The sequence below is a fragment of the Mus caroli genome, unplaced genomic scaffold, assembly GCF_978045245.1.
Source record: "Mus caroli unplaced genomic scaffold, Mus_caroli_1 scaffold_9, whole genome shotgun sequence".
NCBI lineage: Eukaryota > Metazoa > Chordata > Mammalia > Rodentia > Muridae > Mus > Mus caroli.
In genome coordinates, this window is record NW_028227264.1 from 56,589,767 (window position 1) to 56,616,298 (window position 26,532).

Below are 26,532 nucleotides of genomic sequence, written 5' to 3' on the forward strand. Positions count from 1 at the left end.
AAATGAACTTGCAGGCCCAGTTTGTAGCACATTAGGGGAATTCCAGGTAGGTGGTCCATTACAGGGGCATGGGGGCTGGCTGGAAACGCCTGACCCATTGTCCTTGTTTCAGGCCAAGTGGTGGGGCAGTTTCTGATTAGCTACCTGAAGCTTGGGTTTTTAGGCCTTATCTCCTAAACTGCCAATTGGAAGTCTGTCATCAGCCTAGCCTTCTCAAGGTGTAACAGAAACATGAGTAGGACTCTAGTTCTGCCCCCAAGGAAGTTAAAAAAGCATTACCAGAGCCAATCTAAACAGGGCTGGGTAGGAATGGAACAAGTTTTCTGAAATCCTGATATCCCAGCTATGTTGACATGAGATGTTAGCAAAAGGAAGATGAGAGATCTTTCAATGAGGACGGAAACAGGAGCTTTGAGATGAGGGCCTGTATACTTGTAGATGAGGTCTTAGGGAACAGGGTAGAGCCAGGTAATATTGTTAGCTTTATTTCTGCTTTATCTTCAGTGGGTGAGCCATTGGAGGACTTAGCAGGATAATGATACCAGATTGCTTAGAAAGAAATCATTTGTGGTTGAATCTGTTGGATTTAACCAAAGGAACGAGTCTAGAGGTGGGGGAATACATCTGTGGAGCTCTGGCAACAGATAATGAAGATTGGACCATGGCAGGAGTTAAGTGGGAGTGACAGGGACAAATCTGAGAGCTAGCAGCAGATGATATAATGACAAGAAGTCACGAGTCATTGTGGGGATTTCTAGCTGGGGTGATTGGTTAAGTAATCCTACCATGTTTGAGAGAAGACACACTAAAAGAAAGAATTGTATTTAAGATAATGAGGGGGTGAATGGCTTATTTTAAGTATCAGGACCTTGATTTATCTTTGAGAAGAATTGAATTGTTTGCATCATGTGGTGGTGTAAGTGAAAATGGCTCCCCATAGGTTCTTGTATTTTAATACTTTGTCCCCAGTTGGTGTAACTGTTGGGGAAGGCCTAGGACATGTGGCCTTATTGGAGGAGGTGTGTCATTGGGGTTGGATTTTGAGGTTTCAAAAAGTTCAAGCCATTCTGCCTTGTACTTATTGATCAGATATAAGCTTTCCACTACTGCTCTGATGCCATGCCTGTGATAGATTTCTGAGGTAGCATAAAGAGACAGGAGGTTTAAAAAGACACAAGCCTATTCTTTGACAGTCAGGACTATGTTTATTAGTGTACACAATAATGAGGGCCTGACTCTCCTGCCAGAAGCTGAAGAGAGAGAGAGAGAGAGAGAGAGAGAGAGAGAGAGAGAGAGAGAGAGAGAGAGAGAGAGAGAGAGAGAATGAATGGCTGCAACTCTTATGGGGCAGAGTAAGGGGTGGAAGTAGTTGCAGCAAGTGACACATGTTTCTCTCCTTCCTGAAGTTGTTTGTCAAGGTGATACAGGCTGCCAAATAGATGCTCCTTGCCAGGGTGGCTAACTAAGGCTGGGCATGATTATCTGTAACCTTGTAGGAATTCCATTTAACAGATGAGACACTCTGTTCAGCCTGCCTGCTGCCTGCTGCTGTACTCCCTGCCATGGTGATAATGGACTCACTCTCAGAACTGGAAGCCCCACATTAAATGCTTTTGTAAACGTTGCCTTGATCATGGTCTTTTCACAGCAGTATAGACAAATGCCTACATAAAAGTGTTTCGAAGAGCTATTTGAGTGTGAAATTCAATATGGTCTAACTAGTATTATTAATGTGAAAGTAGTTTGGTTTGGTTTGGTTTTGAGACAGGTTTTTCGCTATTATGTAGCTCCAGGTGTCCTGTAATTTGCTGTGTAGACCAGGCTGGCCTCTTAACTCACAGAGATCTGCCTGTCTCTGCCGCCTGAGTGCTGGGGTTAAAGGTGTTCACCACAAGGACCTGCTTAGTGTGGAAGTACTTAGTCTAGGGAAATCGTTAATCATCAGAGAGAATGTGCCCGAGAGAGAGGCAGGGATGCAACCTTTGGATCTGGGCATATGTAAAGGCAGGCAAGAAAGAGGATGTACAAAGTGATGGTCTGGAAGCTAAGAGATTGGGGCTTCCCAGGAAAGCCTCATTTAAAAATGTCAACTGGGGCCAGGCAGAGTGGTCCACACCTTTAAAACAAATACTTGAGAGGCAGAAGCAGGAGGATCTCTGTAGAGTTTTAAGGCCAGCCTGCTGTACATGCTGAGTTCCAGGCCAGCCAGAACTACATAGTGAGACCTTGTTTCAAAGTTAAATATACTTGGGCATGGAGGTGTACACCTGCAGTGGATGAGAGACTGGAAGATCCCAAGTTTGAGGCCAGCCTGGGTTATATAGCAATAACCTGTATCAACACATACTTAAAAAGAAAAAGAAGCTGGGTGTGGTGGCACACGCCTCTAATCCCAGCACCCGGGAGGCAGAGGCAGGTGAATTTATGAGTTCGAGGCCAGCCTGGTCTACAAAGTGAGTTCCAGGACAGCCAGGGCTACACAGAGAAACCCTGTCTCAAAAAAACAAAAAAAGAAAAGAAAAAAAGAAATGAGGGGAGAGGAAGCAGAGGGGCAGGGGAAGAAGAAAGAGTGAGAAGGTGGGCCAGAGAGACTGACTGGCCTAGAGAAAGTCAAAGGTAAGATGAAGACCAAACACCGAGTTGAGCGTGGCCTTCTTAATTGCTTTTGTTTTTATTTTTTGAGACAAGGTCATAATGCAATGCAGACTGTAGACCTCTTGCCTCATTTTCCCCAGTCCTGGGGTTATAAGAATATGCTAACATGCCTAGAAAGACTTGATTTTTAAGGTAAGACTGTCTTTTTTTTTTTTTTTTTTTTTTAATATGGGACACTTCATGAATTTACATGTCATCCTTGTGCAGGGGCCATGCTAATCTTCTCTGTATGATTCTAAGTTTAGTATATGTGCTACATGAGCGAGCACAAACTGTTCTTAATGAGAGATGGTTCTAGATTGTAGTGGGTTGAAAATAAATATGAGGTAGGCCTACTCTTAGGAAAATTTGTGTAAAGAGTAGAGACGGTCATGGTAATGACTAAAGACTGATTCCAATGAGTTCATTTTAAGGGAGGAGAGAATGAAGCGTATTTATAAAATTCCCGATGGGCAAATTATTCAGAAAAAGAGAGTAGCTGACTGGTTCTGAGTATCTGGATTATACTCAATCAGGTTAGCAGCTAAGATTTGAATATTGACTGGGTAGAGGGGTGGTAGAGGAAAATCATTGAAAGAAAACCTTCCAGAAGATCTCTCTCTCTCTTTTTTTTTTTAAAAAGATTTATTTATTTATTATATGTAAGTACACTGTAGCTGTCTTCAGACACACCAGAAGAGGGAGTCATATCTTTTTATGGATGGTTGTGAGCCACCATGTGGTTGCTGGGATTTTGAACTCAGGACCTTTGGAAGAGCAGTCAGTGCTCTTAACCCCTGAGCCATCTCACCAGCCCCCAGAAGATCTCTTGAATGAATGAATGAATAAGCAAGGAAGCAGGCAAATAAATAAGCGAATGAATGAGTGAATGGCTGAGTAGATGGCTCAGTGATTTAGAGCATGTCTTGTTCTTGCATAGGAGTGGGTTTGATTCCTAGATTCATGTGGTGGCTTACAACCATCTGTAACTCCAGTACTAGAGACTTCAATGCCTTCTTCTGACCTCTGCAGACACCTTTGTACCTCTGTATGTACATGGCACACATACAATGCAGGCAAAACACTCATACATATAAATTTAAAAGTGTGTGTGTGTGTGTGTGTGAGAGAGAGAGAGAGAGAAAGAGAGAGAGACCAAATAAGAAGTTGGCATCATCTGCTATGAGAAACATGCTGCTGCTGCTGCTGCTGATAAGACCCTTGAGGATGGTGAAGTGGGTAGTTTGGAATGGGAAGCATACTTGCTTTCCAGATGAAGACTGACAGGGCCTACTCAAAAGTAGAGAAGAAAACAATGCCAGTCATTTCAGCGTGCTCATGCTGTGGAGCACTACACAGCTGTAGGAATCAGCTGCTTAGAAGTAGACTCCAACCTAAATGATGAACGAAATGGGAAGGAGGCCTGAGGGTGTAGGGCTTCCCATTGTAAGAGCCAGTAGATAAGAAGATAAGAAATGGTATGTAGGGGGCAGAAACTTCACTGCTGTTTCGCTAGTTGATAGGAAGCTCTCTCTGGGTGTTTAATCTCTGAGGATCATAATGAGAAAGGAGGAGCTAATGACACCTGTGATGACATATGTAGAGGCCAAGGAGTTCTCTTCATGGCACACAGCTGTCTCTGGTGGAAACTGGGGTGATGGTGGTAGCAGTGGGGGTGGGGAAGCTGTGCTTTTTACTTCTCACTTTTCTGCCTTCTGTAGTTTGCTGTTAGAATTGGGTTTTACACCATGAAAATGAAGCCCGTTTATGTGTTCTGGAATTTACTCTGCCTAAGCTTGCCTGACGTGAGTCTGTCTGTCCGAGCACTGGGCTCTTCCCTGGAAGAGGGACTGCCCACGACATCTTTCAATTCTCCTCGTTTGCTTCCTACCAGTTCTAAAGATTGCCAGCATCTAGTATCTGAATGTTGGGTAGAAAAAAAAGCAATGAATTGCTTTCCTATTCTTTTGAGATTAACCCCAGGCCTTAGAACTTAGATAGCACCATCCTAAAAGCAACTTCTTTATAATAAAGGCCAAAGAATTTCTTGTTGTATTCCCAGTATGTCAAGACATTAATGCAAGAGGAAGGCAGGCTACATTTCTCCTGTTTTCCCTCGGCCTCAACAAAAGATCCCCTATTCTTCAGTGGAAACTTAGCATCAAGGGGTCTCGAGAGATGACTGAGTCAGGCTAGTGAGTCCTGAACACTCTGACCTGCTACTCTTTTGTGCTGTGTTTGTCTAGGGTGTCTGCAGTAGGAAAAAAACAAAACAAAAACCAGTTTCTGTTGTTGAGCTAGCCTGTGCCCAGCATCCTGGTCTCTAAGCTACAGGTGGCCCTGATAGCGTTGTCATGAACATCCAACCTCACCTGTGCTGATTAGTTACCGACCGTTGTTTTAAAATATTTGCCTCCACATTACAAGTGGTTAAGTGTTAACTTCTTAAGAATACAAGATAGCTCCGCAGGATATGAGTTATGACATTTAGGGTGTTGACTTATTGCTTCAGAACTGTGGAGTTTTTGAGTAATACACCATGTTACATGATTTGACTAAAAAAAAAAGCCTCAAGTTGGTTTCATTGGCTTAAATATAGTTCAAAGCAGTAGACACAGCTCAGATGAGGAAGTGCTGTACAATCAAGGAAGTAAGAGGCTTTAAAGATAATTTGCTTTCATGGACATGGCTGTCCAAGTTCTGATAAATGACTTGAAATAAGAGTAGAAGTACTGGAATAGAGATCCTCTATTCTAAATTAGGAGAGGAGTGTGGGGACCCTGAATGTGACAACCCCTAAGTCTCTGCTGACCTTGCAGAGGTGGCTTGTGTGGGTAAAGTGACGGACGGACAGAGAAGAAGAGGACCTGACACCACGAACTAGCACCGTACAGGGTATTGTTTTATTTCTGCATTTGTTTTCTGTTTCATCTGTCTTTCTCAGGTATTTAAAATATAAAAGGTATTTGTTTAAATTCTCATAAGTTCTCAAGGACCTTTTTGTCCTTGCTATGTTAGGAAAGATGCCACGATAACTAGTCAAAAGAATTGTTCTTATTTATTAACCTGTAACTTAAAAGAAAAAAGGAGGCCATTCTTTGGTTTGGTTTTATTTTTCATTTTAGGGAAAGGATCTTAAGTAAGTTGCAACCTTTAACTGTGCTAATCAAAATCTCCCTTCAGCAGAGAGCAGTGGTTTTGAGTCTCTTTATAGATATGTGTCTAATTATTGACTGCATTTGAAAGTAACTTAATGGTCCTGTGGTATCAGAGTTAAGAGCATTGTAAAAAGGCAGCTGTGCTCTGGGTTTGGCATCATTCATGCCTTTTAGGTCCGGTGCAGAATTACACTGGGAAAGACTTGAGTCCTGCTTTTTTGGTATTGTGTTATATTAATTTTTTGTTTGTTTTGATTTTCAAAACACAGTTTCTCTATGTGGCTCTGGCTGTCCTGGACCTGGCTCTATAAACCAGGTTAGCCTCAAAATCAAAGATCACCTGCCTCTGGCTCCTGAATGTTAGAAGTAAACGCTTGTGCAGTCATACCCATCATGTTAAATTAGTGTTTAGCCATAAATTCTGCCTGTGCTCTTTGAAAAGAGAAATGTACTGTTTTTGTATTTAGTCCTTGCTGTCTACAACTAATCAAAGAATTGTTCTCTATTCATTAACTTGTAAAACTGTTTAAAAGAAAAAAGTAGGCCATTATTTTGTTTTGTTTTGCTTGTCTTTTGTTTTTTGTTGTTGTTTGTTTTGTTTTTCAAGACAGGGTTTCTCTGTATAGCCCTGGCTGTCCTGGAACTCACTCTGTAGACCAGGCTGGCCTGAAACTCAGAAATCCGCCTGCCTCTGCCTCCCAAGTGCTGGTATTAAAGGCGTGCACCACCATTGCCCAGCGTCTTTTTTACTTTTGAGGCAAAGTCTTTCTATGTAGGTCCTGAAACTGGCTGTGTAGAACAAACAGGCTGACCTTGAACTCACAGATCTGCCTGCCTCGGCCTCCTGAGTGCTAGGATTAAAGATGTGCACCACCATGCCCAGCCTATTCATTTTTCTCTATCACTGAGCTATAACTCCTGACGTGGCCATTTTTAAATTTGGGAATTAGCACTGTGTAGCAGCCATATTTTTTTCCCTCTCTGAGTCAAGGTCTTATGTAGCCCAGGCTGCCTCAGATTTGTTAATGTAGTTGAGAATGACCTTGATCTTCTGCCCTTACCTCTCAAGTGCTGGGGTTACAGCTGGGTGCCACTGCAACTATGTCATGAGTGCAGGGCTTCGTGTATGCTAGGAAAGCATGCTTCAACAGAGACATAGCTCCATCCCAGTCGTCAGAATTTGCAAGTTATTAATTCACCAATGCAGAGACCCAAGTGTGTGTGTGTATCTGAAAGGGATGTGGTAGGTAGTGGTATGGATAAATTAGACTACTATGGGAGTGAGGATGAGTTTGCTTAGGAAGAATGCCCTGGCCTCCCTTTGAGCGAATTATTTGGAAACAGTTTGAGTGGAGAAGAAGGAAAAGGGATTGGAATCCAATCCTATAACATGATCCCAAGATCACTAAGTTAGCTACTGAAACATACACACAGAAATCAAGAACACACTGTTGCTAAATGCTGTTTTAGGCCTTAAAAGCCTAAGAGGGGGATTTCCTTTGCCCGAGTTACAGATGAAGCATTTTGACCTCCAAGTGAAGAAACTTGTCAGGCTAACAAGAGACCAGGCTAGAATTCTGATCTAGGCAGCCTCCCCACCCCTTTGCTGCATGATAAGAAGTGAAAAGATGGGAGGATTCCTTTCTCTGAATTTGTATATGGTCAGCTGAGTTTCCAGTGCCTATTCCAAGTCCATTCAGTAAATGGGGCTTGTTAACCCCATCATTTCAAGAGTGATGTAACATGAGCCCCATATGCACTTCAAGTTTTTTAATAGCAGTATTCAAAATGCAAAGAAAAGGGGTAGGTGAAATAATTTTCATAATATACTTATTTAGCTCAGTATGTCAAAACTGTCAAGCTATATAGATGGGTAAGTGGCCAATAATAAGTGTTTTAAAATTATTAAGATAGTCTGCTCTATATTCTTATACTGCAGCACATCTCAATTCAGATTAGCTACACTTTAAGTTGAACCATGGTATGTGGCTACAAATTAAAAAACATAACTCCAAGAAAAGGACAGTCATCCTACAACAGAGAGCCAGCCAGCTTTAAAGCCTCTGTGACTATGGGAGCAGCTTTACCTAACTTGATAGCTCTGGAGGAAAGGTCCCCTACCGAGAAGGCTGGGCTGCTCTGTAAGGAAAGAGTTTGATCAAATCAAATAGACAATAGACCTTCCGCCTGAGGACTATTTATAGAGAGCAAAGTCTGAACCCCTTTATCACCCCCACCAGAAACAACCTCAGGAAAACCACGCTGTTGGCTCTTAGATACTGAACTATATTTGGGGTAGCAGAGTGTGTGTGCTGGAGAGTCTGCTAGCTGAGTCCAGTCAAGACTGGAAACCACAGCCTTTGATGCATGTGTCAGTGTTGTTGCCTAAGGTTTTCATCCTCCTGCTGTTTTGAGATGGAAACGGTAATGTCTGCCTAAGAAGAGAAATGCGAACAAACTACTGTATAAGGAAATGTCCAGCCCTTACTCTGCCTGGAGCGATGTAAATGACAGTTTCAAGCCATCTCCGTCCAGAGATCATCTTGCATTTATAAGTTCTCCAGTCCGTCCAGCCATCTTTTTCACTCTAAGAAAGGTTGGCATTTCTCGTTCATCTTCTTGCTCCTGTGGCTCTTGTTCCTTTGTCTTTGACTCACTGAGCCTCTCTCTTTTCCAATTATGTTTGCTGTTTGGGGTTTGTTTGGTTTTTTTTTTTTTTTTAGTTGCTTTGTAGTATTGGTACACAAACAAACAAACAAACCAAATATCCAGCTCTCACATTAAAGGAAAGAAAGATAGCTCTTTTTTTTTTTTTTCTGGAGTATTTTAAGTGACCATAGCTTGGGAAAACAGATTTAGGTTACTGTAGTTTTATACTTTTAAAAAACAAAGAAAATTACAAATCAGGGCAAGGGGGTTGCCACATGATGAGGGAAGCTTGTCTATAGGCCTAAGATTCTGATGACATTCTTAGCTTTTGGGTCAGAGGGTGCTAGCAGTCTGCTAAATTAATAGATTCCAAGAGGTTTTTTTAATCTGTTAGTCACAAGATGTTAGTTCTGAAATAGAGGCAAGTAAGGAATGGTTGTTGGGAGATGGAGGGAGACCTAAAGCTAGCCCAAGATAAAGTAATTATTTCTAGGACCATCAGTCAGTCAACCTTTAAAGGCAGCTTCTTTCCCGGAGTTCTTATTCACAGTAGTAAACTACCTACGAAGAACTTGAGTCTTGCTTATGCTTCTCTTAAGAGTGGGACATTTAACTGTGGTTAAAAGAGTAACAAGATCAGGTGGGGTGGTTCAGAAGTTCTAGGTAAACCTAGCAAAGGTTGGAGGTGGGGGCTCAGATAACATACAAGGAAATTATATGAAGCTCCTAGTGGTTATATGAGCAATAAATAGTTGCTGAAGGAACAGACTCTTTGGTGGAGGTTGCCTGTGTCCCGGACAGCTCTTCGCTCAACCCTACTTTTCCTTGGGGGTTGGGGGTGACTTGGTGCAGAGTCAAGGACACAGACTCTGGGATCAGGTGAGAATGCTGCAGCAAGCTCCTCTGAGCACTGCTTCAAGCTCCTTTAATACCTTCCACTCATTCCCCCATTAGTCCCAAGAAAGCATCTCTTCTAAACAGCAGTTCCTGATTGGCTGGCATTGTTTGCACTAGAAAACCTTGCTCTCTCAGGCAGTCCTCAATTTAAGTCCTCCTGCAGGAGATGCTTTTGCAGCTGCAGAACTGCCCCCCCACCCCCACCCCGCCCCCGGGTTTACTTAGAGGCAGCCCCGCTCTTCCTGAGACAGGTGGAACATCCGGTAATACAGCTTTGGTCCATTTCACGTACACTTTGTAAGCAGCTCCAATAAACTCTTGTTGAGCCACTTTCTTTGGTCTATCTTGAATACCTATTTGGAGTCAATTCTGTAGTTTGCCATTTGAAGTTTACTTTTACTTTAACACACATGATGTGTGTTTGATACCCATGGAAGCCAGAAGAGGGTGTTGCATTCCCTGGCACTGAAGTTACAGACAGTTGTGAGCTGTCATGTGGCTGAAATCCATCCTGGACCTCTGTCTGGGACAGTAGCTGAGCTCTCCTCTGCTCCCATTGGAATGATGTGTAAGTTCAGGATAGTAAGTAAGCAGACTCACGCTGTTGTATAGCTCTCCTCAGCAGCTTCCCACACTCAGTCACTGCTTGGGACTGTAAGTCTTGGGAGTTGTTGAGTAGTCATTTTCAATTCTCTACCCCATACCCCTGTCCCTGATACACCTACCTTTTATCTTTATGTATTTGGTTATAATAGGTACCTCTAGAAAGTGGAAACATGTAGTATTTATCCCGTAGTAACCTGGTTTGGGTTTTTGTTTTTAATTTGGTGTAGAAAGGTCTTCAAGGTCCACCCATGAATCACATGTGAGAATTTCCTTTCTTACAGGCAGTCACATTCCATCATTTTTATGTAGCACATTTTACTTATTCATTCTTACGTTATTGGAACCTTTTAGATTTTTTTTTTTCCTTCCTGAGACAGATCTTAACTATAAACTGCTCTTGAGCTCACTGTAACCCAAGGCTGGCTTCACACTCAGAATCCCCTCACCCCACACTTCAGCTTTCTGAGTGCTGAGAGTACAGCTGTGTGACCTTTAGCTACCGAATTGTTCTCACCTTAGTGGATTTACATGAGTCTTTAATTTCAGCTTTTGTGAATGATGCTGCCTGGGGAAAAAAAAAAAAGAAGCTAAGCTCATTTTGTTAGATCTTTTGCCCATTTTGTTGTTGTTGTTGTTGTTGGTGTAGAATGTATGTATTCTAGGTAGCAATCCCTTCTAATATATATGACTTTCAGATACGTCTTCCAAGCCTATTGGTTGTCAGTGCTGAGATTGAGCAGGGCCCAGGAAGAGCTCTCAACTGCTCAGCCCTCTCTAGCCCTTAAGGAAATTTATTGATAACGGATACAGATGAACGAGTTGCCTTGTGATACCTTGTGATTTATGTATACAGTTTTTATGGACAAATCAGGTAGACATCAGTCTCCTCGGTCTTCTCATCCTTTCCTTATTCTTACTAGTTTTTTTTATTAGCACACAAAGTGATGGATTTTATTGTGGCATTTTCATTCATACTTTGTTTTGTAGATCCTCCTGCTCACCCCCTTCCCTTGTGGTCTTCCCTCATGCACGTTCACTTTCCCAGTAGCCTTGTCTCTGCTCGGACGTCTTATGTATATCATATGTATTCTGTTTTCCTCCTTACCCCCACTACCTTTTCCTCCCTCCTGTCTAGGATGTAGTTAACCTCTTCAAACTAAAGGTTTCCTTTAGTGTTTTTTGTAGAGCTGAATTTGTAGATAGACATTGCTTACATGTATTCTCATGTAATATTTTTCTTTTTCTTTTTTTTTTTTATTTTTATCAGTTGTGACTGATGGCCTTTCTGGTTATAGAAGTCTCCCAGCACCCACATGGTGGCTCACAACTCTCTATAATAACTCCAGTACCAAAGAATCGAATGCCCTCTTTTGGCCTCTGCAGGCAGCAGTCATGCACATGGTTTATGCGTATATACACAGACAAACAAATACACACACAAAAAGGAAAAACTTAAAAAGAAAAAGGCATAAAGGGGATAAAGACAGGGACAGGGCAGGGCTGAGAGGTGAGGAGGAAGGGGAAACTGGATGTAAAGTTAATTGATTAATTAATTAATTAGTAAAAATAATCAAAGACATATAGGAACTTCACAGGAAAAAAGGCCCTCAAAAGAACATACATACAAAAAGAAAATCTCTCCAAACATAGGAGAGAGAGTATGCATTTGTGTGTATACCTGTGAAATGGGTAGAGGCCACCATTTAGTATCTGGTATTCCCCTTGTAATTGTATGCCTTATTTTTTGAGAAGTGTCTTTCACTGAATCTGAAGTTTGCTGTTTCCTAGACTACCTGGCCAACACACGCCCAGCATCCCTCTGTCTCTATCCCTAACTCCTCCTCAGTGCTGGAACTAACAGCTGTGTGCTGGCACATCCAGCTTCTACAATGGCTATTAGGAATCCATACTGAGATCTTTTTTCTTGTTGTTTGTTCATTTGGTTTTTTGAGACAGGGTTTCTCTGGCTGCCCTGAAACTCCATCTGTAGACAGGCAGGGCTCAAGCTCAGAGGTCCATACTCAGATCTTAATGCTTGAACAGCAAGCACTTTTCCTACTGAGCCATCTCCCTAGATCTATGATGATTGCACTTCTTATTTTTTACATTAAATTTATTTATTTGTATGTGGGAAGGGGACATAAGGGGCACAGCATGAGTGTAGAGATCAGAGAAGTATCTCTCCTTCCAACATAAGAATTCTGACATTAAACAACAGTCACCAGACCTAGAAGTGTGTACCTTTTGCACACTGAGCTGTCTCACTGAAGTTCTTTTCTATAAAGCCTTCTATTAAATGGAACACTTAAAATGTTATTTCTTGATCATTGAAAAGTAGCGGATTCACAAATAGGCACCAGAGGGTGCTGTTTCCTGTCATTGACTGGACTAAGTAAGTACTTGCTTGGTTGTGTTTGCCTTTACACAAACAGTTCCTTTCCTATGTTACTGAATGTTTTTGTACACTTTTGGGGGTTGTTGGTTTTTTGTTTTTTTTTTCCTGTCCATAATGCAAAGAAATGTTGTTTGAATCCTCACATAAATTCTGTAAATTGCAAGTTAACTTATTTTTAGGTTTTTTTTTTTTTTTTTTAATGCCCATTGGTATTTTGCCTGCATATATGTCTGTGTGAGGATCTTAGATCCCTTAGGTCCCCTGGAGCTGGAGTGGCAGATAGTTGTAAGCTGCCATGTGCTTGCTGGGAATTGAACCCAGGTTCTTATTGGAAGAGCTGCCAATGCTCTTAACTGCTAAGCCATATCTCCAGCCCACAGATTAACTTCTAAGTAGTCCCTTTGGTATTCTTATTTACTGCCAATTGTTTGTTTGTTTGTTTGTTTTTTATCATCATCATACCTACTCATTGGTATCTGCCCTATAAAAGTCAGTGTACTGGGAATCTTACAAATGTTGAACTTTTTTTTTTTTTATAATTTTGTTCTAGCCAGGCACAACACCTTTATTCCCACCACTCAGGAGACAGAGCCAGGAGGAGTTCCAGACCAGCCAACTTTGTTTCAAAATAAATAAATCAAACAGGGTTTTACTACATAAGCCCAGACTAGTCTCCAGTCCTGATTCGTGGCCTCCTGAGTGCTGGAGTTATATGTGAACAACACCACACCCTGTTAGATGTTTTTTAGACCAAGAGATTTGAGCAGTTTTGTTGTTGCTTTGAAGCACAGTCTTCAAGGTTGCCCAGCTAGTCTTGCCACTGAACTTCACCTTTTACCTCTGCAGTAGTCCTAGGAGGTGTACAAGTGTACAGAGTACACTACACAGTTAGGTAGCTGCCGCAGGCTCCTCCTGTCAGTCAGTCTGCCAGTGTACAGTTTGTGGAAAACTAAAATAGATAATGACTTTCGCCATTCAGTAGATTGTAAAGTAACCCCCCTTAGGTGGGTCATGGATGTGATTTGAAAGTCTTAGAAAGCTCTTTCTACCCCAAAATAAATTTTACCATGGTTCAGTTTCTTTGTTTCTAGTCACAATATTATTACCAAGTGAAGATGTTCTGTGAGGAATTTGTAGTTTTAAAAATTAATACTTTTTATGTTAAATTACTTTCTGGCTTGTGGGGGGTTGGTTTTGTTTGGTTTTGTTAGGTATTTTTATTTTTATTTTTTGCCAAACTTTAGTAGAGTAGAAGTTACTGTTTTATGTCCTAGGAAGAAAATAGCTTAATTAGTGCTGTGTTTGGGAGGAGAGATTGAAGCTGAGGTCTCTAGATACTGAACATTCCATGTCACATAACACTGCTAGTTTGGAAATGTATTTAGGATTAATTAAGCCTTGCTCACTGGATACCAGAAGCCTGGGGGGGTATGACTCATTTAAGGAAAAGAAGGAAGTTTTTATTTTCCAAGAGGAGTAGGCTTTTTTTTTTTTTTTGGTTGGTTGGTTGGTTGGGTTTTGGGTTGTTGTCGTCCTGCTCAGCTGTATGGTTTGTAGTGCTATCTACTAAGTAGTGAGGCTCCTTGGCCTGGGTACTCATCAGCCTGCCTGTGTCTTCTCTTATGTTTGTACCAGTGCAGCTGGTGGTGAGGCTGAGGACCAGTTTTTCTTTTCATAAACCTAGCCCTGGGTCTTTCAAGCATTAAATGACTGTGTGGTCTTTGGGGCATTCCTTCTCTAAGTGTGATATCCAGTGTTTACATCTGCTAAAGAAAAAAAAATCTGGTAACTGGATGCACTTAAAATATTTAGCATCCAAAGTTTTTCAAAAGTTTGGTAATCCTTGCCATAAGAAACACTGAAAACTAAAGTGAGACACCTCATGATTTGGAAGGAAAGGAGGGACTGTGCTCTGAGAAGAAAGCCAAACTCATACAGGTGTAGAGGGCTGTTGTCACATATACAGAGTGGAGTGGCTTTGGTATGTCCTAAGGCTTCATGCTGAGCATCAGCAACTCAAGGTCTTGACAGGCCTGTATGCCTGGAATCCCCGCATTCAAGAGTGAGACAAGAGGAGAAAAAGAGGCAAAGCAAAAAGAGATGGAGATCATAGTCTACACTTTAAGAAGTTCATTGAAGTAAGACTCTATAGAAAGTCAGCTACTTTGTCTGGCAGATTGTGTCTTTGTGAACCAAGGGCCTTGTTTTGTAAGTTTCAGTTACATGTATGGATATGTGTTACATGGATGGATATATGTTACATGTATGGATATGTGTTACATGGATGGATATGTGTTGTTACATGGATGGATATGTGTTGTTACATGGATGGATATGTGTTGTTACATGGATGGATATGTGTTGTTACATGGATGGATATGTGTTGGTATATATCTGTAGACATAACTAAAATAGGCTTCACAATCTAAATTCCTCCTCGTGTTTCTATGAAGTTCCTGAACTTGAGTTACCCAGCAAATATTTGTTGTCTACAAGCTGTTTGCCACACTCTAGGGATCACTGAGGAAAATGGCCCCTCAGTGAACATCGTATGGTGGGACAAATGTAAGGGTGTTTCCTGTGACGTTCAGTGAAATCTCAGCCAAGAGCTCCCACTGCCTCATTGGGAAGGCTCCAGAGAATGGGAACAGCATGACCCATGAGTTCATTTGGACAGAGAATAGCAGAGTCAATAGCTGTGCTCATCTGGGGTACAGTGAGGAAGAAGCCAGTTAGTTGTTGGAAGAAGCAGGTAAATCTCTGAGTTCAAGACCAGCTTTGTCTATATAGTGATTTTCAGGCCAAGACCACATAGTGATACCTTGTCTCAAAAAAAAAAGTATTAAGTTTCAGGGAAAAGAGGGGAATACCAAAATTTACACGTGAATTAGTAACACTGTGGACAAAGTTTCTATATTCTTTTGTTGTAATTTTTTTGTTTTGCTTTTCAAGACAGGGTTTCTCTGTATAGCCCTGGCTGTCCTGGAACTCACTCTGTAGATCAGGCTAGCCTCGAACTCAGAAATCCGCCTGCCTCTGCCTCCCAAGTGCTGGGATCAAAGGCGTGCGCCCACCACCACTGCCCAACTTCTATATTCTTTTCATATTATTTACTTACTGGTTTTAAAGTGTGTATGTAAGCCCTTATTTACTACTTAGTTATGCTTAAAAGCAAGGTTTCCCCTTTGTTCTTGCTTGTTTTGTTTGTTTTTCCAGACAGTGTTTCTCAGTGTAGCTCTGGCTATCTTAGAACTCACCTAGTAGATCTCACTCAGAGATCTGCCTACCTTGGCCTCCCAAGTACTGGGATTAAAGACATGCGCTACCACCACCCAGCTTCTCACATTCATTTTTTTCATTTTATACTTTATGCCCAATAAGTTTCATATTACTGTTCCTTTACATGAGTTCCTTATTTAAATCTTCTGTTTGGAAGTTGCATAGTTGGAAATTAATAGGCTAACTGGATGATGGTGGTGTTTTCAGTGCTGAGCCCTTGGTATGGTTAGCAAGCACTCTAAGATACATCCCTAGCCCAAAATATGTTTTTAGAATTGATTATGTATCAAATGGTGGCTCTTTGTTTTTCTACTCATGCAGTAATAATCTGAACATTAACATAACAGAGCTGGTTTTCTGAAAAGTGTATGCTTGTACTATCTGTGGGAGCCACATGGTGGCAGAAAGAACACTTAGAAATGGAAGCCTTGCATAGGCTTGACTTTGTGTGTTTATTTTGGCTCGCTCTAGTATAGAGACTCACAGGGTCTCACTCTAGTCCAGGCTGGCCTCAAAATCACTGTGCAGTCCAGGCTGGCTTCAAATTCTGGTGATCCTCTTGTCATAGCACCCCTAGTGTCAGAGCTATAGGCAGGAGCCACCAGGCTGGTTTCATTTCTTTGCAATAGAAGTTAATAAAAAATAACTTCTAAGCATTCTTAAGATGCATCAGCCATCTTAAGTAAAATATCACAAATGTACTTGAAAGCTCTTTGCATACTTTCTTCTATTTAGCTGGTCTCCCTGTGCAGAGCCTGTCACCTCTGTGCATGCCTTTATGGTTTTGTTACATATTTATATTTTTTAATAGTAACTTAGGTTGTTTCTTTATTATGATTTTATACACTGTATATTTTTGTGTTAATAAGCAAGCTGCAGTGAATTAGTTTGTTGTTGTTGCTATTTGATACTTTGTTGAAGAAACTATAATCTTTAAAATTAAGTTCCTTATTTTGAGAGAGGCAACATGGTGCTGTGGTTATAAATAAGGCCTCTGTGCCCATTCAGATCCTGCTACTATCACATGGCAGATTTAGGCCTTATTCCTGCTTATACAAAATAGGATACCACTCAGGATTAAATCAACTAATATGTAAAGCATTAACATCATGATTGTTGCAATATGCTGTCTTTAATACGACAGTTATATAAACTTAGCATGGAGTGGATTTTGTGTTGTTTACTGAGCCCCAGTGGAATAGAGGTCATCTTGCAATACAAGAATAGTGAATAGTGGGAAATAGGCCTTGAAGGCAGTTGTGGTGGTTACCTTCGGAAGGTGGATACTTTCTCTAAAGTAGAAGGGGTCATCTACTAAGAGTGGAAAATCGGGGTGTGACAGGAATGGAGGATTGGGGAAAGCTGTTCAGGATTCGAAGTGTTCTTGTTCAGGACAAGATTCAGCTAGAAGCAGGTAAAGGAATCACCCATGTAAATGTATGTGCTATTCTTGATTGTGTGGATTTATTCTTAGCAACATGTTGCCCTGAAAAAGCATGAACCCTGCTCCAATCCCAACACACACACACACACACACACACTGAATGCCTTTATTCTGCTCCTATAGCTTATTCTGTAGTGTGAAGGACCATCAAATTCTGTATCTCCAAGTTTATAATCCTTTCCATCCTGAATTCACACTCTTTATAGCTTTTTTCCACATGACATGTAAATCATGTGGTCTAGATTCAAAATAGAATTCTGAGCTCCCCAGTTTATGAGTCTCCGCACCTGCTCTTTATTCCCTGAGGCACTCCTTACTCCTCCACTTAGAAGGATCTCTCCTCTTTCTTAGTGACCTCCTTTTGGAATTTAGCATGTCCTTGAATGTACTATGTCTGATCTTAGACAAGATATGTGCCATTGTGTCTAGAGTTAACATCCTCTGAGGCCTCATTAGAGAAAGCTGTTAAGAAAATATTGTAATACAAACAAGAAATGGCTCTTCTGCACTTTCACTGCCTGCATGTCGTTGCTCTGTGGCTGAACTTGTTTCACATTCTTTTTCTTGTTTTAATTAAATATTTAGAAGCAGAAGCAGATATCAGTTGGTACTATCTTGGTATGTATCAGAGTTGGACTCTGAGATGGATACTTTATTATAAAACCACATACTGCTATCCTGCCTGACAAAAAGAGCAGAGATGCCTCAGCATTATTTAATGCCTGGTTTGTAATCACATCCCCCCCTTGTTTTAAGAATATGCTTCTATTGTTGGCTTGTTTAAACTGGTATCTGAACAGACTCTATATTAGTTTAATAATATATTTGATTGCTAGGACCCTATCTCAAAAACAAATGAATATATCAAAGGAAAGAGCACTCTAGGGATCAAACCCGGTTCCTTATACTTGCAAGGTAATGAATGCTTAACCATCTGAGTCATCTCTGTGCCTCAGCCACACCTTGTGGGACAGGGTCTGACTTAGCCGGACTGACCTGGCACTCAGCCATGCACCAAGGATGATTTTGAACTTCTAATCCCTCTTCTGCCACCTGTCCAGCACTGGGCACCACCATTCCCAGTTTTTATGTGTTACCAGGGTTAGAACCCACAATTCTGTCCATACTAGACAAGCACTCAACCAACTTAGATCTCCTGGTTAATTTTGTGGACTTGTAAAAACTTTTATTAGATTTGGAGTAGGCTTTAAATGCTAGCTTTCAATGGGCAAGATTATGGCTACGTGAAAGTACAGCTCAGGCTGTAATTCACCAGGTCTGTTTTGTTGCTATGTGCATGAAAGAATGTGAAGAAAAATGTTAACAATGCCAGAGCCTGCTACCTCCCTCTCTGCCCCTCCTAGTCTGTTACCTTGGCTTCTCCACCTTGCTTCCTGGTGCACCCCACACCCTTTTTGCAGTCTTTATCACTCCTATCCTGGCTCTAGCTGCTGTCCTCCCTATCCTGCTGCTTATTGTTTAGTAATATAGATGACCCTATGTTGTTTAAGAGACGTGTTTCTGACTCAAATTCCTGTGAACTTTTAGTTTTGATTGTGTATGTCTCTGTGTGTGCATGTCATGGTACATGTAAGGGATGTTGTACTAACTTTTTCTGTTGCTGTGACAAAACACCACGATCAAGGCAACTTACAAAACACAGTGTTGAATTGGGCTTATGATTTCAGAGGGCTTAGTGTCCATGATGACAGAGCCAGAGCATGGCAGCAGAAACAGCTGAGAGCTCACATTTTGATCTATAAGCAGGAGACAGGGAGGAACACTGGAAATGGCACCAATCTTCTGAAACCTCAAAGCCCTTCCTACTGGCTCTTCCCAGCAGTTCCACCAACTGGGGACCAAGCATTCAAATATATGAGCCTAGGGTGTGTGTGTGTGGGGGGGGGCGGGAATTCTTATTCAGACCACCACAAAGCACAAATTATAGGAATCCGTTCTCTTCTTCCTGGGTCCTGGGGAATCAAACTCAGGTCCTTAAGTTTGGTACAAGTACCTTTACCTCACCAGCACTCCATGAGCTTTTGATGGCTATTTTTGATGGCTGGTCCGCTTGAATGTGTCTTATAAAGTTTGACTAAGAAAACTTTTACAGAGTTCAGAGGCATTGGCAACATTATCCACAGGTGGATCACATTTTTTGGTGATTCCCCCCCCCCCCCCCGTTCTGGACAGTGTTTCTAATAGTTGATACTGCCTTCTTGTCTGTCTGTCTTTCCTTCCTTCCTTCTTTCCATCCTTCCTTTCTCCCTCTCGCCCCTCCCCTCTTTTTCTTTAAGACAGGGTCTCACTGTGTAGCACTGGCTGACTTGGAATTCCCAGTGTATACCAGACTGGCCTCAAACTCACAGAAATCCACCTGTTTCTGTTCCCCACACTAGCGTTTTTTATGTTCTTGCCCTAGTGACTTTGACCTTGAACCCACTGGCAATGGTACTGAATTGTTGGATCCACAGCACTGGATCTCATAACAGAACACTCCTGAGAGACCTTATTTAGGAAGAAAGTATGCTTGACAAATAAATATAAGATGAATGAGTGTTGAAAATAATGTAAAACACTAATTTTGCTTTATTAAAGTATGTTTTTAAGATATTTTTATTCTTTTTTAGTTATGTTTAAGAGAGTGTATGTGCACATGAGTGCAGGTACCCATGAGGCCAGAGGTGTTGGCTCCCCTGGAGCTGGAGTTGCAAGTAGTTGTGAGTTGCCTGGCACGAGTACTAAGAACTAAAGTTGGTCCAGGGTAAGTGAAGTAAGTGCCGTCTCTCCAGCTCATAATAAGGTTTCTTTTTTGTTTTGTTTTGTTTTGTTTTCATTATCTTATGAGATAAAAACTTAGGCTAAAAGAGGATTTGTCTCTATCAAATCCATAGTTAGTTATAAAACAAAATTATTTTTATTGCATATCACATAGAGAAACTAATGGGCTGAAATTGCACAGCTGTTCATGTAGTTTATAGACCTTCTGGACTAGCATAAAAGATGCTGGCAATGAACCTTGGTTAATTACAGCTCTGCATGGATGCTGCTTTGTAGCTCCTGTTACTATAAGGAGAAGAAATAGATAATCTCTTAACACTAATGACCACTTCGATGGTTGGGTTTCAGCTAGGCTTCTTCCCCTCTTGTGCCTGAAGGGGATGTCATTGTAACGGAATGCTGAAAACTGTAAGTTGACAAGTTAGATGAATATTTAGGCAAATTTTTAGTCTTACCATATTTATACTTGTGGAAGGTATTGTTCAAATCTACAGTTTTTACAGACTCTGAAATTTCATGAAATACATTCTAAAAAACTATAGTTTGCCTATCTTTCAAAATCTCATGGGGGCTAGAGCAATGGCTCAGCAGCTGAGAGCACTTATTGGTTGTCTTAGGTTTCTATTGCTGTGAAGAGAGACCATGACTACAGTAGCTCTTATAAAGGAAAACATTCGCTTGGGGCTGACTTACAGTTTCAGAGGTTTAGTGCATTATAGTCTTGGTGGGAAACATGGCAGAGTGCAGACAGACATAGTTCTGGAGGCAGAGTCAAGAGTACTATATCTGTCGAAAAACAAAACAAACAAAGAGTACTATATCTGGATCTGCAGGCAGCAAGGAGAAACTATGTCACACTGTCCAGACTTGAGCTTATAAGACCTCAAAGCCCACACCCAGTGACATACTTCCCCCAAGAAGGCCACACCTTCTAATAGAGCCATTCCCTATGGACCAAGCATTCTCACACACACAAACCACACACACACCACTCACTCTCTGGAAGTCGTTCCTATTCAAACCACCACATTGCTCTAACAAAGGACCCTGGTTTAATTTCTAACACCCACATGATGGTTTAAACCATCTGTAATTCCAATTCCAGGGAGTATGACACCATCTTCTGGCCTCATGAGCACCAGGCATGCATGAGGTATAGGTTCATGCAGGCAAAACAAAAAAATAAATGAAAATTTTAATTTTACTTAGATAATGTGGAATACTAAGAGCAAAACATTTCAAAACTCTAAGGGAACAAGCAGGCTATCATGAGTTTGAGGCTAGTCTGAGCTACATAGTATGATCCTGTCTCAGGAAAACAACTAAATACCCAATAGTGATACTGCGTTATTTTGAACACAGAAGGAAGCACAGGGTCCATAGAGCAAGGGGGTTTGATTAGCCTATAAGATATCTAAAGGCTTCCTACTTTGCCCAAGACATAGTGGGGTGAGTAGGAGCTAACCCTGCTAGAATCCTTTTACTAGACTTACAGGCTGCATTGGAGAAACCAGGAAATGAGAGAACTTGTCTGTCCTAAGAACTGCTTGGAGTCAAGACCAAGGAGCCAGGAGCAGGCTCTGCTGGCACCAGATAACACACCTCATTTTCTTTGTTTATACTGTTATAAAGGCAGTGGAGCCAGGGAAAGGTTTTTAAGAAGGGTCAATAAACAATCGACCTGCGTTTTAAAAGATCAGTTTGAATAGATTAGAAGATTGGTGGCTGGGAGAAATTTAGAACAGACAAGAGAAACTTTTCCCAAACAGCATTAGCCCACTGCTGAGCAGACAGATACCAGATGAACACCTGGTGAAGTTTAAAAGACCCACACTGGGAGTTGGAGGTGTTCAGAAAAGGGAGAGACAAATGTATATATAGGGAAGATCTGAAGAATTATCTGTAGGGTTTTGAAGGAAAACCTTATCTGGAAAAAATTATCTGTTTGTAACACTGTTATAAAATGTAGTACTCTCATGCATTTTCTGTGAGAAACTTTTATCAGATTCACAAAAGGTCCCTGGCTCCCAGAAGATGAAAAGCTATGTGAAAAGCTTGGGAGTAGTCAGCCTGAGAGAAGAATGGCCTTGCACAGCACTCAGTAGAACTTTGTATTTAATCATTCCATTCAGGAGCTTAAAACTACACAAGAAACTGTCAGCATGGATGGCAGCGGTTGGTATTACTTTAGAGCAGATTGCTATTTCATGCCTGAGCCAACAAGAATCTAGGAAGCTAGGAAGGACAGAATGGTGTGGAAAGTTGTAATGAGGCTCATGCAACAAACAGCGCAGGTAGAAGACTCTAATTGGAGCAGCTGGTGGGGACCATTGTTCTCTCTAACCAGTAGGAGCAGGAGAGAGTTAGGAATTTTATGAAGTGATCACTACTACAAGTGTTCAAGGAAAGGTTAGGAATCCTGCACTGAATGCAAGGCTGAAATGGGAGTCAGAATCTTGAGAATGCAGAAATGGAAAGCTTTCTATTTAGAGTCACGTGGGGAAGTCTAGTCCTCTCTGTACTGTAAAAAGTATGCAAAGACGATAACTTGAAACTGAAAACCTTTGAATTATATCTGAACAGAAAACTTAGGCACAGTTGGTAACTATTTTTCAATGGGAAAGTGTATTTGAAGGGAAAAAAAGTAGGGTCTGAAGATATGCAGCTCAGGTCTGAGGCCTGGGGCTGGGGCTGGGGCTGGTAAAAAGCTTGATTAACAAACAAGAATACCCAGCATTGTATAAACCAGGCAACCAGGAGTAGTTGGTGTATGCACACCCATAATCCTAGCACCTGCAGGTGGAGATGGGGGGATAAGGCATTCAGAAACATCTTTGGCTACCTAATGAGTTTAGGGCCAGCCTGAGATACATGAGACCCTGTCTTAAAAAATAAAAGGGGGCTGGGCATGATGGTGCACACCTTTAATCCCTGCAGTTGCGAAGTAGAGGCAGGCAGGTCTATTGAGATTGAAACCAGCTTGGTCTATATAGCAAGTTCAAGCCCATAAGGCCAACATAGTACAATACCCTGTCTCCAGAAACAAAACAACAACAATTTTTTTTAAAGACCCAAGATCTTCTGGGTTCTACTGTATTATACACTCTACTGTGCACTGGAGCTAGGGCTGTGATCCTACCTGGTACTGGTGTAGGGCCAGTGTATTTTTCCGAAGTTTGTGATCCCTGTTGGTGCCTGTGTGTTCTTATCTAGCTCCCTTTCCAGTGTGTCAGACCTCAGTATGCTTCTGCACAGGTTGAGGAGAAGATAAAGCTCCCCTCCCCTCCCCTCCCCTCTCTCCCTCTCTTCCTTTCTGTCCATCTGTCTTCATGAAGACAATGGCTTAAAGAGTCTTCAGCAATGGCTCAGAATTTAATTTTATTCTTTGTAGCAGTTTCATTGCAGCATAAGCATTGACTTACTAAAATTCCTACTTGTCAGCCCAGCCATTTGAAAAGTCAGAGGGCAACAGTTGTCATAGCTTGTTTGTTACAGAGCTTGGAACTGGTCTTTTTGTTACTGTCTTCACATCCTTTTAACCACAGACTCTTCATACAAGATCCATCCCACACAGTTCTGTTTCCTGTGTCAGTAGCTTTCACCAAGCTGTTTCCTTGTTGGCAGGGTTGCATCAGTTTAAAACAAAGCCAAACACCCACCTCTTTTAAAAGTAATGCTACTGGCTACATTATGCTGTTGAAACACATTTTGTTTCTTAGTGCCTGGTATTGAACCCAGGGCCTTGTACATGCTAACCAAACACTCTTCAATGAACTATACTCCCTTTTCTGTATTCTTGTTGAGAGCAGTCTAAAAGGAAAAGAACAGTACAAAGTGTTCAAGAGAAATTTACTAGAACCATAAATCAAGCTTTTGGCTAAGAAATAGCCAGCAGCCTGCCTGTATTTGTGCTGTGGTGTATGTCCTGAGAGGGACTTAATTGGTCTGGTGGGTGGCACCCTGCCTGATGTACTGTTTACATTATTGGAGCAGGTGACACAGCATTTCCCATGTCCTCTGTGATCTGCAACCCCTTCACCTTGCTTCCCAAGATCAAATACATAGATAAATATTGGCATTTATAGGCCGACAACCTGAGATAAATGTTACCCAGCAGAGGTGGCTGGGTAAGTTGGGGGTTATTCAGAAAGAATAGACATAGAATCTGAAAATCATTTAACAGAATTTAGCAGAAGAAACAGTCTTCCTCCCATTTATGAATTTTTAGTAATATTTACTGGGGAGGGGGTGGCCTAGACACCAACTTCTCTTCTAAGGAGGATTCAGAATGCTGAGAGAGGAAGGAATTGGATTGTTTCCTTTGGAATTCTGACTCCCCTCCAACCCCCAGGGAAAATATCCCAAAGAGCTCCTGATGACCAGGCATTTCTTTATACTGACAGCTGTCTGAAATGTTAATGGATTTCCTGGCAAATAAAACAGGGCAGACCCTCCTTTAAGCATTACTTTGCTAGAGCTTTTCCCCAACTTTAATTCAGAAGACTCTTAGAGAGATTTTATAAAGGAATTGCTGTCGTTGTTCATAAGAAATTTGCTTATTGGTGACCACGTGGGCCAGTGTGGGTCACTGACTCCCCCTCCCCTAGGTACAGGGCCCAGAGATAAGGCAAGTCATGTCTTGCTGGGGAGGGTGTGTACCAACAAGAAACAGGAAGCTGTGTTTCAGCCGACTGGCCTGGCCTGCTTTGCCTGGAGCTTTCTAACCCAGAGTCAGGTGTGCTGAGGTCCTTCAGCAGAGGACACTGCCTTTCTGAGCTGGCAACGCTCGCCTAGCACAAGTATCCTTAACTGCTGTGCAGAGAATACTATGACCACACTACAGCTTAAGGAGCTTTCACAGTCCGGCCTCTACCGGAGAAGGCGAGAGCGTCCTGATAGTCTGAGAGTCAATGGGCACGCAGAGGAAGAGCTGAGGTGAGTGCAGGATTGGCTAAGGGTCAAGGTTCCTCCCGGTTGTAGCGATTGTGATTGTAGCGGGATTCACAGCCTAGTGGATCCCTGTTCTTTGGGTAGGAGCCTCTTTGTGGCACTGGAGCCTGTTCCCACTCTACTCAGCTCTAATCCACACCTGGGCTCCTGGTGCATCCCTAGATGCAGCTCCAGACTAGCTTTTCAACGGGAAGGAATTGATTTTCCCTGGGGGCTAGAGCTAGCTGTTTGGGTTTATCAGAGCAGATTTTTGTGAGAAATTAGACTTTGAGTATGTGTCAGGTAGTTTGTAGTATTTGGTGTGCGGGCTGGGTAGGGCTCCTAAGGTTGTTACTGAAGTGATGTAACAAAGAAATGTTGTGGAACTACTGAATATAGCTTAGCAGCGATGGACATCAAAAATCTGGAGAACAAGTTAGCAAAAGATTAGTTGTTTTGGGTTTCAAATTTAATTTATCTAAAACCAACATAATTTTAGTTTTTTGCTGTAACTGCCAAGAAGTTATTTTAGATTTGATATTCTGAAAGTCCCTACTGCATTAAGCCCCCGTGTTACTGTGAAAGAGGATTTGGCTTTTCGTTTTTCCTTTTCTTTTCCTCTTCTTTTCTTTTCTTTCTTTCTTTCTTTTTTTTTTTTTTTTTTTTGGCGGGGGGGGTGGCAGGGGAGGGAGATAGGAAGTGTTCCTGTTTTCCTGCTGACAGAAAGCTGCAGTAAAAAGAAGCATTTGGAAAATATAATTTTCTGTATCTAGTGTAATTTATTCTTGAATTAGAGTATCTGAATATTCTGACCGGATGGCCGAGTGATATCTATACCTTGCATTTGTTCTCTGTTGACATGGAAGAAATTGACAAGCTTTTAAAACTTGTGTTTTATTATGGTCAACTGTCACGAGACCTGTACCTTCAGAGAGAAATGCTTATTTGAAAATTATTGACTTTCTCCAATTTTTGATGATCCTGATAACAAAAGAACTGTTGTCAATGCTGGCAAGTGTCCATGCGTTCCTTCTTACAGTGTAAAGTGACTTAGCAACATTTACTGTATTAACTTGGAAATCACTGGATTCAACAGAATTTAAAGGCTTCAGAGTTTGAAGTTTTATACATTTTACTTGTAATCCCTCCCTTTGAGAGGAGCAGTCCAAACCCAGGCCCTCACACATGCTAGGCAAGAACTCCTAACCAACGAACCGAGTCACAGGCCAGATTTTTGCACTCAGAATTCAAGAGAGAAGTTAGCAAACAAACAAACAGTTTTAATTTCAGATTGGTTTTTCTTAGAATTTCCTGTTTTAAAAATTCAAGATCTGTAAAATATTTTAAACTGTCTTATACTTATTTTCAGACCTAAAATACTTATGTAATATAAGAGGTAGTTCATTTATATAATTATAGTGATCTTTAAAACAACTAGATTTTGTTTGTTTGTTTGTTTGTTTTGGTTTTTCAGACAGGGTTTCTCTGTGTAGTCCTGGCTGTCCTGGAACTCAGAAATCCGCTTGCCTTTGCCTCCCAAATGCTGGGATTTTTATCCCCTAGAATTTAAATGTGTAAAAAAAAAATGCTGTCTGTTCCAATGAATTAAAGAAAAATATTTTTTTCTACCCATTCTGGTTATGTAGCTCCTTGGTGATGATAACAGTGGTTTGTGTTTCTGCTGTTCCATATTGACTGTGCAGTTAAAACAGAAAAAGTAGGTAAGGTAGACTTTTAAATGAGTTTAGAGAGATCGGATT

General features: G+C 41.4%; 1 protein-coding gene and 1 non-coding gene across 5 annotated transcripts in view; one reads left to right on the forward strand and one right to left on the reverse strand.

The window, feature by feature from the left end:
* Lims1 (LIM zinc finger domain containing 1) overlaps positions 1-26,532 on the forward strand; it is a 103,640-nt gene that overhangs the window by 24,016 nt on the left and 53,092 nt on the right. The window contains exon 1 of one of the 4 annotated variants that reach the window (XM_085842817.1): positions 5,388-5,529. The exons of 1 other annotated variant lie outside the window; for it this stretch is intronic. Coding sequence is in view for 2 of the 3 variants with exons in the window: in XM_021173966.3 (XP_021029625.1) it covers positions 24,672-24,778 (107 nt within the window). In the remaining variant the exon portion in view is untranslated. Of the gene's footprint in view, positions 1-5,387; positions 5,530-24,241; positions 24,779-26,532 lie in introns of those variants that run through there. 2 more of the 4 variants (XM_021173966.3, XM_021173967.3) reach the window with 2 other exon arrangements.
* Positions 2,818-2,924, reverse strand: LOC115032292 (U6 spliceosomal RNA). The gene has a single exon (XR_003837932.1). It is a non-coding gene; the product is annotated as a U6 spliceosomal RNA (small nuclear RNA).